The following is a 15,283-nucleotide window of genomic DNA, read 5'->3' on the forward strand; positions in this document are numbered from 1 at the left end:
CTACTTATAAAAACCTCACCACTTGTAAGAAGAGATGATGGAACTGTTTGCTATAGTACATTTATGACACCAGTACCCATAAATTTTCACAAGTCATGAAACAGGTGCATATTTATGGGAGGCAATCAGTCGGGTGACATCAATGATTCAGGATATATTGGATTGCAAAAAGTATTTTAGCTTGGGTGTTCATATCCATGGAGGGTTTGCTGTCTTAATACCCGAAGGAGTATTTCCTCCAGTTCTGGATAGAGTGAGGCAGACTTAGACTGGGTCGTAGTGGAAGCCGAGTCAAACTACATGCCCTTCTTAATGTATCAGTAATCCTCCCTGAAAAGAGTATTCCAGTAAAGGATACAAGTGTATGTATACATGTGTATGTGTATTAAAGATCTAAAGAGGTTACAGAACCACCTGCATTTGAACATTTGTTTTTTTGTCTTTGTTTTTGTTTTTGCTGTTACCCTGTATGAGGACACGATTCGAAACATCATTCCAACAGCATGAATGAACCTGATTTCCTCCATGATTGAATGTAACAATTTTCAGTCCTCATGTTACACATAATAATGGTATAAAATATTGATATTCATCAGTATCTTTAAGAAAGTTTTATTGAATAATACTTTTAAAAAATGGAATACATACTTAACAGAACAGTAATAATGAAAGTTATACAAATGTAAAACACTACTGGTACATACAAATAAAGTGAAACAAAAAGTCACTCTTTACAATATGACTGCCGACATGCTCATTTTTTTTTTCTTATTAATTTCAAATTTTATTTTCTCATGATCCAATTAAGTTTAAGGCACATTTCACCAACAAATAAAACAGATTAAAGTACAATTACTTCTTAAATACCTCTCGTTACATATTGTGCATTGAATTACCTTGTTAAACATTATAAAATGTGCTAGCTCTCATAAAATCATGAAGCTGCACAATGATTTTGGAGTTTAATTGCATTTCAAACATTACAGGAGACACTGTACAAACGTGTATTCATAAACATTTCATGGTTAAAGCTTTAAGAAGTCTCTAACCTCTAAATTCCACTGAGAGTGATTTGGAACAAAGTGGAATGTTGACCAATTTCCAGCAATGACACTACACATCTTTATGTCAATATAATATGCCTAAAAAAAAAAAAAAAATCATCATTTTCACTACATCTGACGGTGACTAACTCTCACTGCAATGCCGATGTTGTACAACCACTCTGACATTGCTAGTTTCACAACTTCCAGTGAGTCAATGTCTCTTCTACCTTCACTATGCCACAAAGATTGCTGTGTTGAAGATGCACTTCTTGAAGCATGGTGAATTGTTTGATGCACCCAGACTAATTATTGGAAGGAGGTTCCCAAATAAAGCATATTAATTATTCCTGCACCACTCAAGGAAATGCTGGCAGTGAGGAATATATATTGGCAGTGAAATATTTGGTAAATGTTGGTGATTAGTTTGCTTCACAATAAAACTTATTCAGAAATACAATGTAAATGAGTACAGCTGAAATTCCTTCGGGCACGAGCAACAAACAAAACATAACCAAGTTATGCAACTTTATGACTCTTTTCAAATCCTGAGGCATCGAAATACGATTCCATTTTCTATGAACTTCTCCAATTTTCACAGCCAGGGAGTTCATGAATTATCAGAGAAAACAAAATTGCCTTAAAAAAAACAACAGTTCAGCCCCTTGTTTCAAATTTAAACCTCATCTTATGACATATTACACTTGAGGTATGTCACTCTTCTAGATTATCTGTGCATCGGATTAGATTCAGCATAATAAACATTTCATTCATGTAATTCTATTCTGCTTTGGAAAAAGAGGGAGTTGATTTGGCTGCACAGTTTACATCTTACATATCTACAGAATACAAAGGTTCAGTGCAGAATCACCCTTCAGCCTAGATAATGCACATCAACTACTTTGTGTGAGCAGTTCACAAGATGTTGATAAAAAGATGAATTCTATAATTTCTGGTTCTAAAACTGCCATGAAGATGGTAGAGGATTTTTACACTTATTAAAAGGCAAATAAAAATGACAAATCTATTTACAGTGATTTTCATTTGTAGGCTTTATCAATATACAAAATGTTCCACAATTCTTGACTACAAAAACATGATCCATTTGTACACAAGCTCATGGTATTCACTGTATAATAAATACACAAACTATGAAAGCCCAGATTGATTTAAAAAAAAAAAAATGTTTCAGTACATTACAAACATACTTTAAATACTTGTTTGTGGACTTGAGCTGACCTACAGCTCATTACACAGAATATCTGTCCACATCACAATTCTGACAAAATACATGTTAAAACTATGCTAAATCTTTTTCAATATATGCCAATAGATCTTTTAAATATTACATATTTTTGAACTTGTGAAACCAGTAAAGGGTTACCCTAACTTGACCAGCTGAGATTTGACAATGCATCTCTTTACAATCCAAAGTGGCTGTATTTTCATTTGTGGATGTACTTCTGATGCAAATGACTTACTCCACAATATGCAACTCAGTGTCAAACAACATTGGGGGTTTGAAACAACCTCTCTCTCTTGTGGACTTATGACCTTCTGAAAAACAGAACTTGCCTTTGTGTCAGTAGGTACTGTAAAACACAACATTTATGCGCCATGAAATATTCGCAAGTTGCCTCATAACATTCTATGCATATAGTGTAGACAAGAACTTTTGCGTGTATTTCAATTTCGCGAATCTTGGCTCTTGCGAAATCCGCGAAATTAAAATGTACGCGAATATTCCTCGTTTTACAGTTTGTCCATACTGACCAACAAACATCAAGCAAAAATTGCATATGTACGTGTATTTCAAAAGCATTTGCATGATGTGCAGTAGTTGCCTCACAAAGATTCTACAACTGGGTAACAAATGCTGCATACAAACATGTGTCCACTGTATGTATAAAAACACACATACACACACGCACACACACACACACACACACACACACACACACGCACGCACACACACAAAAGCAAAGAATAAAATGCAAGAGGTATACTGTAGGCCACGTATGAATATAAATTCAGCAAGCTCTATAGTGATTTCATCTGAGGCATCCAACTTCAAACTGCAAAGAAGGCTTGCATCATTGCATAACCCAGAATACTGACTACTTGATATGGCTCTCAAACTGTGTTGCTGTAGCACAAATATTAAAAAAAAAAATGTCTTGAGGATAACCTTATGGTTTACACAAGTATTTCACAGGGGTTCCCTATTGCAGTTACTCTATACTACCACAAACACAGTCTAGCACACGTTACAGCAATTATCACCTACATACTTTCTTTCTCTGTACAACGCTATGTAAAACTTTGCAAAATATTATTGTTACAACTGGAAGACAAATAATAAATAATTCCTCACAGAAATCCTTTGCCGTATGTGAAGCAAACAAAAGACTGGACATGACGCTATGAGCGTGAAATTGATATACTACTGATGCGTACTTCAGGCTATCGAGAGCCTTACAGTTACAAACATGAAAGCTAAATTAAATCAGCTGGAAGACTGAAAAGGGAAATACATTTTGTATGAATGTGAAATAGATGTGCATATGACGTAGCGCTTCATTTCCCTTACTCCTTAGGTAGGGGTACACAAGGATATAGAAGCTTAATAATGCCCCAAATAGTATGCATACAGAATACTAGTACAACTTCCATTCAAAGAGCGCACATGTCGGGTTGTGTCCTGATGCACCGATCACAAACAGGAGTCCAAACACACATGCTCACAATTATAAAGCAGAATGTATAAAACAATCAACATCAAAAGAGTTGCATCTAACATGTGGAGAAAATAGATTCAGAGACCGAAAGAGAGAGACAGAATTCAAGTTATTTTGTGGAAACACAAACTTTTGAAATAATGACAAGAAAACTTGGCAAGACATTACTTGACCATTTGTTTTATGTCTTACCTGATTTCTTGCCAGGTTTTGTTTTGTTACGTTTTGTTTTTGGACTGCACATACATTGAACCTGGTATTGATAATGCATGGCACTGGTTATATTGACAGGGAACCATCCCTTAAATTAAGGAAATGAGGGTTTGCGAAGTGTATGCAGATTTTGACCAATTAAGCATTCCTGGCACTGGCACCAATGCACTTTGTCATGTGCTATCCTCGTGTGACTCAAGAAACATATTTTAACACATTACTATAATTAAGTCATACTTGTGAAAGAATAATGCCTCCGGCAACACTTTGTGGCGGAGGCAAAATCACTCATTTATCCTTCATACCAGTGGATGTTTGAACATGCTGCAAATTCTTTTCAGATTCATACTGTCCAATATCATACAAAATAGTCTACATTGTGGCCAGTGAAGAGGGCAGGGGACTTATGGCACTGCTCATATCAAGGCACACATTACTATCATTAAGATGTGAAATAAAACAAACCCCTAAACCCCAGGTATTTACAATCATTCGAGGGTGACTAATGTGCATCCATGTGTCAAGTAAGAAAAACAAACAAAATTAAACCACCACAAACTGGAGCAATTTGAGTGCTGTGTGCAGTTGACTGGGATGCCTCCACTTCTCGGGCAATCACTTTGTGCAATATGTTTTAGTCTACAGCCGTTTTATCAATGATCCTGACTGCTGATCAGTGATTCATATTTGACCCTCTCTGTAGAAAGGAAATATTTTCACATGTGTTTCTATCCATCACACTGATGAAATCATAAATGGACAAACCTGGTAGAATTTGAGGCTAAAGTGTGACTTAATTTTGATGACCTTTGAACCTTCTACCATCATCATGTTCATGCACTAATTTGTCCATTCATTCCGACTCTTTTTACGTACATGTACTTACACTTGTTAAACCATCACTAGACTTTCCTGGCTAAATCAATAGCTGGAAATGATATCTATAAATGTATTTCTCTATGTGTGTGTGTGTGTGCGTGTGTGTGTGTGCAAAAAATTGTGACCATAAACCTTGACCTTTCATCTTTCACCACAGTCATGGTTTGCAAATGATTGTCAGTTTACTTTGACCCCGTCAACCAGCCCACATCACCATTTGACACTCTTAGAACATTTTGTAGCTGAAGTAATGACAAGACAGCAGTATCATTTTGGGACAAAGTACAGTGACCTTTGACCTTTAGGGATGGTTAAAAGTCCACTCAATGCATTTACACCTGATGTAGCATCCCTGGACCAGGAACTTATTCTGAAAACAGATTGAAATTTCCTCTCAAAATGTGGCCACAAGATCTAGTCGGGATGGACTGATGGACAGAGAGCCCAAAACATAATGTCTCCGACACCCTTTGAGGTAGAGGGACAAAAACCTTTGCTATGTACCACATGAAAACATCTGTAAATGGGAATAATGCACTCCTCATAATGATCTCTTCATTACATGTACCATATAGAGCAGCATTAGCGGCAGAAAACACAAGGTGTAATACGCACATGTTTGAATTCATGAAAACACCAGTAACAGGTGATGGCAGAAGAAACATAATAAAGAAGACAGAGGTATATATTCTTGACAACTTCAGGACAGAATATCATAAAGAAACATTATTTGTCATCATATATGAATACTGACTGTGATATCAGTTTATTACTGGGAAACACTGTTATAACAAGCATGCTTAAAAAGGAGGTACTAGCTTTAACAAAGTGAATTCAACCAATCCCAATTTTCCTATTACTGTATATCACTGGTCTCTTCTTAAGTATGTTTAGGAGGTACCACTTGTATTGAAGTGAAATTGGTGGTCCCAGCGACCTCGTTATAACAGGGTTACCCTGAAGGGGGTTTTGCGCACAGAGTCCAGTTTCACTTTAACCTGGCCACATCATGACCATCTGGATAATTGATATGGTTGGATAAGCAAGATATGCTCAAGCACAACACTGCATTGCCAAGTTCCATGCACAAGCCATTGCCAATTTACTATTACCATGATTGTTTATATCATATCTGCATATTTCATAATTCACATGATTTGGAAATGAAATGAAATATGAGCAATGATACCCTTCCTTGTATGGTTTTGATACTTTGAGTTTACTGACAAGCAATGATCAAACCCATGAATTCTCCCTCAATCTCTCATCTCCCTGATCAGACCATCAGACGAGTAGCATACTTTTAACTTCTATCACAAGTATTGTGGCCAGCATATCTATAAATATCCGAATGATTGGCATTTATGTCCAGAATTTTTTATTGCCTAGTATCTGCACACGATTGTCGTTTTGTGCTTGGACTTTATAAATAGCTAAGACCTATCGCTACGAATGCATTACAATGCAAATACTAGTACAATCGTGTACTAACCTATGTCCAGATAACAGAGTACTCCGCAAAAGTGATGGTTAGATAGACTGAGGTCGCACAGTACATCTCTGTCTAATGTACCGATAATTAAAAATATTGCATTGATTTGATATATTTTCATGTGCACTGTACCATATGTTGATTAAATATTTTGGTTAGTCCATGTTATTCCGGTGTTCCTTACCAATAGGAAGATGAAAGATATAGTTTTCTTTTTCATAAAGGCTATCATTAAAACACATGCATTGGGAATCTGCTTTACAATATACCAATATACCATAGAATTTTTGAGAAATTTAATAATTCTTTGGACTATTTTCTTCTTTTTTTCTGATTTGATACAGTTTCAGGAACAATTACAAAAGCACGATATACTGCATGCCACATCAGGGACACATTTATAGCTTGTAAAAAACACCCATTTGGTAAAATCAACAATGGTCTTTACAAGGGGATACCAATTACATTTATTTTCATTCATTATCATGTCATATAAAGTCAGTCTTAAATCATTTGACTTGGATTTGTAGAAAAATAAATCTTAATTCTACTCATGATTGTTTTCTTGTTCTATTTCTTTTTTTTTTTCTTCTTTTTGGTGTACGTACACGCACATATCAACTACATGCCCATATGGTACCTACTCTCCGTGAATACACAGACAAAAAAAAAATAAAAAAAATAAAAAAAATAGAAGTGAACTTGCTGGTATCAAGATTGACAATCAATTCTCTTATAGTTTTCCTATCCAACAGATAATGATATGTAAATAAATAACCCTTTCAGGGTTTGACATGTAGTGACATTGGACATAGCAAGCACAGGTAAGCAATGATATCTTTTTTTTTTTTGAACCTGTAATGCACATTATTCATAGCATTCTATAATATGGGGGTTAAAAATGTCCAAACATGAGACATGTGTACATTTCCTTTCATGGTATACAATAAAAGCTGCATTATCACTATGCCACACCATCAGTGTAAGTCATGATTGACCAACTGACATGTACACATTTGTAATGACCAGATGTGTTTGATGCTGTAATGATGGAAAGGGGGAAATATTTTCAAAGCAGCGCGAAAGCACGGTGCTTACGGTGTCACAGGAAGAATGCCGTTTCTCCAGCTCTTCTGGCCGACAACCTCCACATGGAATCCAATGTTCTCCAGGCGGGACGAATCCAGGATGCGGCGACCATCAAATGCGAAGGCAGGCTTCAGCATGTCGTTGTATATTTGCAGGTAGTCATAGTTCTGGTGAAAGTGTACAAGAAAGCATACTTTACATGAGCATGTCAGAATTTCAGTTGAAATCTCAGTTGAGGTACAGTCAACCCTGCTTAAGTCAAATCCAAAGGGACGGAAAAAAATCTGTCGACTTAACACGAATTTCAACTTTCACTATAGAATTAACACGTGCTTATAACCATCCGGTCAAATTTTTGTTCCACTTAGACAATTTTTCAAGTTGTGCTAGGTCGACTTAGGCAAGTCCGACTGCCAATTTAACATGAATTTCAACTTTCACTATAGAATTAACTCATGCTTATAACCATCCGGTCAAATTTTTGTTCCACTTAGACAATTTTTCAAGTTGTGCTAGGTCGACTTAGGCAAGTCCGACTGCCAATTTAACATGAATTTCAACTTTCACTATAGAATTAACTCATGCTTATAACCATCCGGTCAAATTTTTGTTCCACTTAGACAATTTTTCAAGTTGTGCTAGGTCGACTTAGGCAAGTCCGACTGCCAATTTAACATGAATTTCAACTTTCACTATAGAATTAACTCATGCTTATAACCATCCGGTCAAATTTTTGTTCCACTTAGACAATTTTTCAAGTTGTGCTAGGTCGACTTAGGCAAGTCCGACTGCCAATATAACATGAATTTCAACTTTCACTATAGAATTAACTCATGCTTATAACCATCCGGTCAAATTTTTGTTCCACTTAGACAATTTTTCAAGTTGTGCTAGGTCAACTTTAAATAGGCAAGTCCGACTATATTGTTTGTTACTGACAGACAGACTGCCAGAAATCATGCACGCAGGCAACTTTGACTACCATCACAGTCACTGTCAGTCAGAGACAATGACTTGATGATACAAGGAAAAGTAGAAATTACGCGGTGCGTAATATATGTCCCCGCCGGAAGTAGCATTTAGTAGCAAAATGTACAATATAGGTAAAAAGATCAAGGTCAAAGGTCAAAGAAGTCAAAGGTCAAAATTCTATGTAAAATTTTTGAAGCCCTCACCTAGTGCCATCACATAAAGCAAACGGAATCGAAATCGGGTTAGAAATGGCGAAGGAGTAGCATTTTGTAGCCAATGTACAATATAGGTAAAAAATCAAGGTCAAAGGTCAAAGAAGTCAAAGGACAAAATTCTGTGTAGAAGTTTTGAAGCCCTCACCTAGTGCCATCACATAAAGCAAACGGAATCGAAATCGGGTTAGAAATGGCGAAGGAGTAGCATTTAATAGCAAAATGTACAATACAGGTCAAAAATCAAGGTCAGAGGTCAAAGAAGTCAAAGGTCAAAATTCTGTGTAGAAGTTTTGAAGCCCTCACCAAGTGCCATCACTTAAAGCAAACGGAATTGAAATCGGGTTACAAATGGCGAAGGAGTAGCATTTTGTAGCAAAATGTACAATTTAGGTCAAAAATCAAGGTCAAAGGTCAAAGAAGTCAAAGGTCAAAATTCTGTGTAGAAGTTTTGAAGCCCTCACCTAGTGCCATCATATAAAGCAAACGGAATTGAAATCGGGTTAGAAATGGCGAAGGAGTAGCATTTTGTAGCCAATGTACAATATAGGCAAAAAATCAAGGTCAAAGGTCAAAGAAGTCAAAGGTCAAAATTCTGTGTAGAAGTTTTGAAGCCCTCACCTAGTGCCATCATATAAAGCAAACGGAATCAAAATCGGGTTAGAAATGGCGAAGGAGTAGCATTTTGAAGCAAAATGTACAATATAGGTCAAAGGTCAAGGTCAAAGGTCACAACTGAAATTCTTTATAGAAGTTTCAAAGCTCCCATGTAGTGCTATCATATAAAGCAAACAGAATCAAAATCGGGTTAGAAATGGCGAAGGAGTAGCATTTTGAACATTTTGATCACACACGGACGCACGGACGGACGCACGGACGGACACACGGACGCACGGACGGACACACGGACACACGGACACACACACGTACGGAGCCCGTTTCATAGTCCCCTGCTCGAACTCGTTCGGCGGGGACAAAAATGCTTCAAGAGACTTGTGAATACAGGAGGCTTGGGTGAATGTGCCTGAATGATCAAATCTACAGAAACAGGGTAAAATTTTACAGGGTAAAATTTAAGGTTTTGACCCAGAAGTACTTGCCTTGAATTCATCCCACTCGGTGCAAACCACAAAGGCATGGGTTCCTTTCAGGGCCTCGTACGGATCACTGTAAATGGTGACCAGTTTCTCAACTGCACAAAATCATGAAAGAGAATATAACAATATGCATTTTACATACTTGAAGTGCAAGAATAAGACTTCACGATATGGAAGTACAACAACTTTTGAGGTTTTATGTAACTTCATGAACTTTATCACATGAAAGTTTGAAAAGGCAGTTCAAATGTATGCAAAATCACTTTTAAAATCCTTCATTTTCTTTTTTCATAGTAAATGAAAATAAATTCAGGCATTCCAACTAGTGGCAAACACTTCATCAGTACAAAGGAACATTCCCACATTTTTCTTGTACTAAACAGATAAACTAACATCTTCCTCAGTGCAAAATATGCTTTTGTTTCCCTTTTTCATCTGTAATGCTAGATTATTTTCACCTCATTATATTATCAACAACTAGTCATCATAAAGCAAACAATGAAACCAGTGACGTATTTTACAGTACGGCTAAACACAAGGGCATTTCTTTGAAGGTTGGAAACAGAGTATGTGTATGTGGTGAAAAATACAATGCAGCTCGGGGATGTGGGACTGTCTAATGTGTGAGCAATGACACTCTGGAGACTAGAATCTAGAATACTGAGCTGATAAACTGATAACTACTTCTGCTGGTTGAAAGTGTGAAATATGTTTTTGTTTTCCTTTTTCATCAGCTTTGTTGGACATAATCACCTCTCTCTGGGTCAGTCGATATGCTGGAGTTGTTGAGCTCCAACAGGATTTGTTCTCGCTCCACCTGAGGGTCATAGATATTAAGTCTTGCGCCCTCATCCATCAGGAATTTACACAGGTAGATACTGGAAGATTCCCTGTTTTCAGAAACATTCCACATGAGACAGCAGTTAGGAGTAGGCATGATTTGAGCAATGTGCTGGATCCTACTTCATTGAAAACAAAATATCCCCTTTGACACCATCTATTTACTAAATAATAAAGGGTCATTAATTTCTGAGTCAAATCGTCTGTTGAGCATGATAAGGGCGTTAAGTTGCCACAAAACCCATAGTGTTCAAGACAACTTAACGCCCTTCTCATTCTCAACAGACGAAATGAATAAAGCAAGATCCTGGTGCATCCAGAAATACAAATTTTTGAGCAAAATTATGTAACTGAAGGATGTCTGCCTCTGAGGGAGATACAAATGCATGAAATTCAAGCTAATATCAACTGATGTGTGCATTATGAGCATTCATACTGTATAACAAAAGTAAATCTTACAAGGAAAACTCACATTTTGGGGTACCTATGAAATACATTGTTATTTTGACCAAGTAATGCACACAAGCATCTGTCAAAGCGATTCCTTTTTCAAACACTACACAATAGCACAAGATATCACACAAATGCAATGTACATCATTTTCTAGTGAAAAAAACAAAAACTGATGTGGCACATCCCTGTGCAGTAGAGTTTGCTAATCACAGAAATGCACATAGTAGTATGATATTGCAATATCTAAAGTTGATATAATGTGTTATAGACAATACTAAAAACTTAAATTCTGCATCAGTATTCACACTTGCAAGACCATGCATACGCGTACTATGGTGGAAAACGAGGACCTGTTTTACCCACAAGAATTTTACCACATAACTTCGGGGCTGTGTGTAAGTAGGACTCTTGTCAACCAAGGACTCATTCGTATATTACCATCCAACTGAGGACTTACTACAATAATGTAAATTGAGGACCTACAAACATGTACCCCTACATGCAAAAGCATGCAAAAGCTGACCGTTTGGAATGGTCTGTGTACCGAGGACGTCCTCGGTTCTCTGTGTGTCCTCAGTTTAAATGTAAAGTTTGTATGTGTGTCCTCGTTTTACACCATGGGTAAGTGCACCTACACTAACGCATGAAACTTACCTTGTGTCTCCCGTGTCCTTCTTGAATGCAAAGCCTAGAACGGCAATCTTCTTGTCTGTGACAGTGTTGAACAGACATGCAATCATCTTGTTGGCAAATCTTCTTCTTTGATAATCGTTCATGATGATGACCTGGATTGGTGTATAAAATATAGTGAAGTAAAGGTCAGTATTGATATATATCTTATCAAAGTAAGCTATATGAAATGACTTCCCCCCCTATTCTTGAACATTTCAAAACTTAAATAACAGGTAATAATGATAATAATAATGACAACAATAATACTAACACCAGGTACGCACAATTTCTATAGTGCCATTATCAATCCTGATTAAATGCTCAGGGTGCTTTACACCAAAGCACAAAAAAAAAAGAAATTATCGTGAAAGAAGAAGAAGAAGGAGAAGAAGAAGTAGAAGAAGAAGAAGAAGAAGAAGAAGAAGAAGAAGAAGAAGAAGAAGAAGAAGAAGAAGAAGAAGAAATAATAATGAATGTCTGTCTCCAAAATGCACGGTTAAACAAGTAGGATTTTAGGTTGCTTCTAAAAGATATTATGGAGTGTTAGTCTTTCAGCTCAAATGGAGGTAAATTCCAGTGTTGGTCCAGCGTGCGGGTTTGTTTTCCCTAAGGTTTCTTCAGGAAGTGGAATGTGTAAGATCGTGCTGGGCATCTGCATCTAGAATATTCATGAGTGAACTAAATTACCCAATAATTAATCATCATCAGCAAACAGTGAAACCAATTATGTCTTTCACAATACAAGCAGAAATATCAAAGTTATTCTGAATGCTAAAACAGAATGCACATATGTGGTGAAAATGTGCTTAGGAGTGTGGGCCTGATTAATATGCATTCAATGACACTGTGAAGATTAGAAATCTTTTTTTTTTTTTTTTTTCATACAAAACAAGAGGAAAACTGCCAGTTGTTCGCACCTGTTGCCAGTACTGGGCCACTTCTGGAAGATTGCACGCTTCACAGAGGTACACAAGATTAAGTACATCCTTCTGAAAGCAGCTCCCACCAAAACCTATTTTCATATGTACACAAATAGAAGACGAAACATTAAAGTACACTGTTTTAACATTGTGATGGCAAAATAATCTGAAAACTGGTCAATCTTTGCTTGACTGAGCTGTATAATGGTATTCAAATGATTGAAAACACACCAAAGCAGAGAAAAGTTCTGCAAATTGTACTCCGGCCTGTCAACAGAGAAGTATCTATGGACATACCGATCTACTAAATGGGTAATTCTAAAATCTACTGTCAATGGGGTAAAATCTAGGGCAGTAAGCCTGGTTACTAACAGACTTTCAATTCAACGAAGTATAGTCAAACCTGCCTTGGCGGCCACCTGTCTATAGTGGCCACCTGCTATACAAAGACACACAAAAAAAGGGGAATCAAACAAAGACTGATTGCAAATGAGCTTATCTCCATCGTCACATAGAGAAAAATATAATCTCTCCAATGATATTTCACTTGTTATATATCTAAACAAAGAATATTCATGAAGTTATGAATAAAAATATTCCATATTTTCTTATCATTTTCTTTGTGTGTGTTTTTTTTTTTATTAGCAAATATCTCAAAGAATGGGAGATAGCTTGTTTCATAATGAAACTCTTCAAATGATGTCTAGCACTGCTACACAAGCATTGAAATGTGGTATGTTTAATATTCAAAAAGTTTTTTTTAGAATACAGGGTTTGTACTTCATGGAGCAGAGAGTAAATATACCTAAACTGGCTTGGAGAAACTTGGGTCCAATCCGAGAGTCCGTGCCGATAGCATGGGCCACCTCACTGACGTCTGCTCCTGTTGCTTCACACACTGCACTGATGGAATTAATACTGGATATCCTCTGCGCAAGGAAGGCGTTGGCAGCCTGGGGAATTTGAATGCAATTTGAAAGGGTTTGTTTCCAGAAGCTCCTTTGTGATACATCATACAAGGATGTTAACCAGATTGTACAATATTGTAGTACTCTGAAGGCTGAAAATGCATTTTTTTCATTTTTTTTTTGGGGGGGGGGGGGTGGAAGTATAGTATTTTTACCTCTCTGGCAACTGACATGCATAGTAATGTAATTTTGAAAAAAAAAAAAAAAAACACCAATATTTATCATGCAACCTGCAGCCTTTTTGGAAAAAAAAGTACATAACACTGCCAACAAGTAACAGTTGGCATCTCTGGTTATACATAACTCGAGACACTGCAAACATTAATATACACAAACAGAAGCTGTTGTCAAGCAGGATAACAAGCATTTAAACAACTGTCCTCATTTAGGCCTATATATATATATATATATATATATATATATATATATATATATATATTTTTTTTTTTTTTTTTTTTTTTTTTTTTGTCTTGTTTCAAAAACATGCGCTTTCCTCGCCAGGATAAAGCGTTTTAATGCCATTTTAGGTTTTAATCTCATATATATATATATATATATATATATATATATATATATATCAGGTTTGAAGTGTGATGATGATGTTGCATTCACTACATGCTGCAGTTTTCCGTCGCAAGAATTGTCATCAAAATTTGAAGTAGTGTGTGGATATACAGCAAAGAAAAATTTTCACAAGACAATGACTTGTCTTTAATCAAACCTATCATATTCAAGCACAAGACGTCTGAAAATTCTGTGGAAAAATAGACAGACACTGGGCTATCAGACTCTACAAACCAGAAAAAAAAAACCCCAAAATGATGCATAGTAATATAAACATTTCAATAAACTGAAGAATTGCACATACAACTGTAGTAATCATGCTAAATCATTCTTTTTTCTTTGGGGGGGGGGGGGAGAAAATTAACACTGTAATATCAAAAGCATATTTGCTTGACTCCTCAAGAAATTCATGAAAGTTTAATGTGCGTGAAAATTTTGGTTTTACAGTATCACACTCATGAATGATACAGTGTATATCATAGAGTATGCTCACTAGCTTGGACAGTTCCGATGACCATGTGTTTGTCTTGATGATACGATCCTCAGCCACCCAGTGCTGGTAAATCCAGGCCAGCTCTTCAATGGCTTTTCCCCCGCTGTGTGTGGTCTCTCCGCCGATGAGCACACGGTCCGGATTCAGCAGGTCCTTGATGGCTGAGCCCTCTGCCAGGAACTCTGGGTTGGATAATACCTGGGATTCATAAAGGGAAGATGTATGTCAGATGCCACTCTATGCTCAAAGTTAGTATCACACTTGATCTGTAAGAAATATATGAGGGCGGATCTTTTCTCATTGTCCCATTCTACAAGGATTTATTTATTTATTTATTTATTTATTTATTTATTTATTTATTTATTTATTTATTCATTCATTTATTTATTCATTCATTTAATTACTTATTCATTTATTTATTTATTCATTCATTGATTAATTCATTTATCTATTCATTGATTTATCTATTTATTTATTTATTCATTATTTATTTATTCATTTAATTTTTCTATGTGAAAGTTCCCTCACGATGAAATTGAACACTAGTGATATTTCTGCATTTCAAACATTTTGATGTAGACAGTGTTTTGACATGCAGAGGTTCTGTAGCATGTAAACTATACTGCACAACAAAATGT

General features: G+C 36.3%; 1 protein-coding gene across 1 annotated transcript in view; it reads right to left on the reverse strand.

Annotated features, from left to right (window-relative positions):
• Positions 1-7,429: 7,429 nt before the first annotated feature.
• The window catches only part of LOC140231109 (UDP-glucose 6-dehydrogenase-like), a 34,286-nt gene continuing 26,432 nt past the window's right edge, over positions 7,430-15,283 (reverse strand). The window contains exons 3-9 of the mRNA XM_072311260.1: positions 14,646-14,843; positions 13,426-13,573; positions 12,618-12,712; positions 11,683-11,813; positions 10,489-10,625; positions 9,739-9,830; positions 7,430-7,621 (exon numbers count right to left, since the gene is read on the reverse strand). Coding sequence (XP_072167361.1) covers positions 7,460-7,621; positions 9,739-9,830; positions 10,489-10,625; positions 11,683-11,813; positions 12,618-12,712; positions 13,426-13,573; positions 14,646-14,843 — 963 coding nt within the window. The 3' untranslated portion in view covers positions 7,430-7,459. The remainder of the gene's footprint in view (positions 7,622-9,738; positions 9,831-10,488; positions 10,626-11,682; positions 11,814-12,617; positions 12,713-13,425; positions 13,574-14,645; positions 14,844-15,283) is intronic.

The sequence above is a fragment of the Diadema setosum genome, chromosome 7 (assembly GCF_964275005.1).
Source record: "Diadema setosum chromosome 7, eeDiaSeto1, whole genome shotgun sequence".
Taxonomy (NCBI): Eukaryota; Metazoa; Echinodermata; class Echinoidea; order Diadematoida; family Diadematidae; genus Diadema; species Diadema setosum.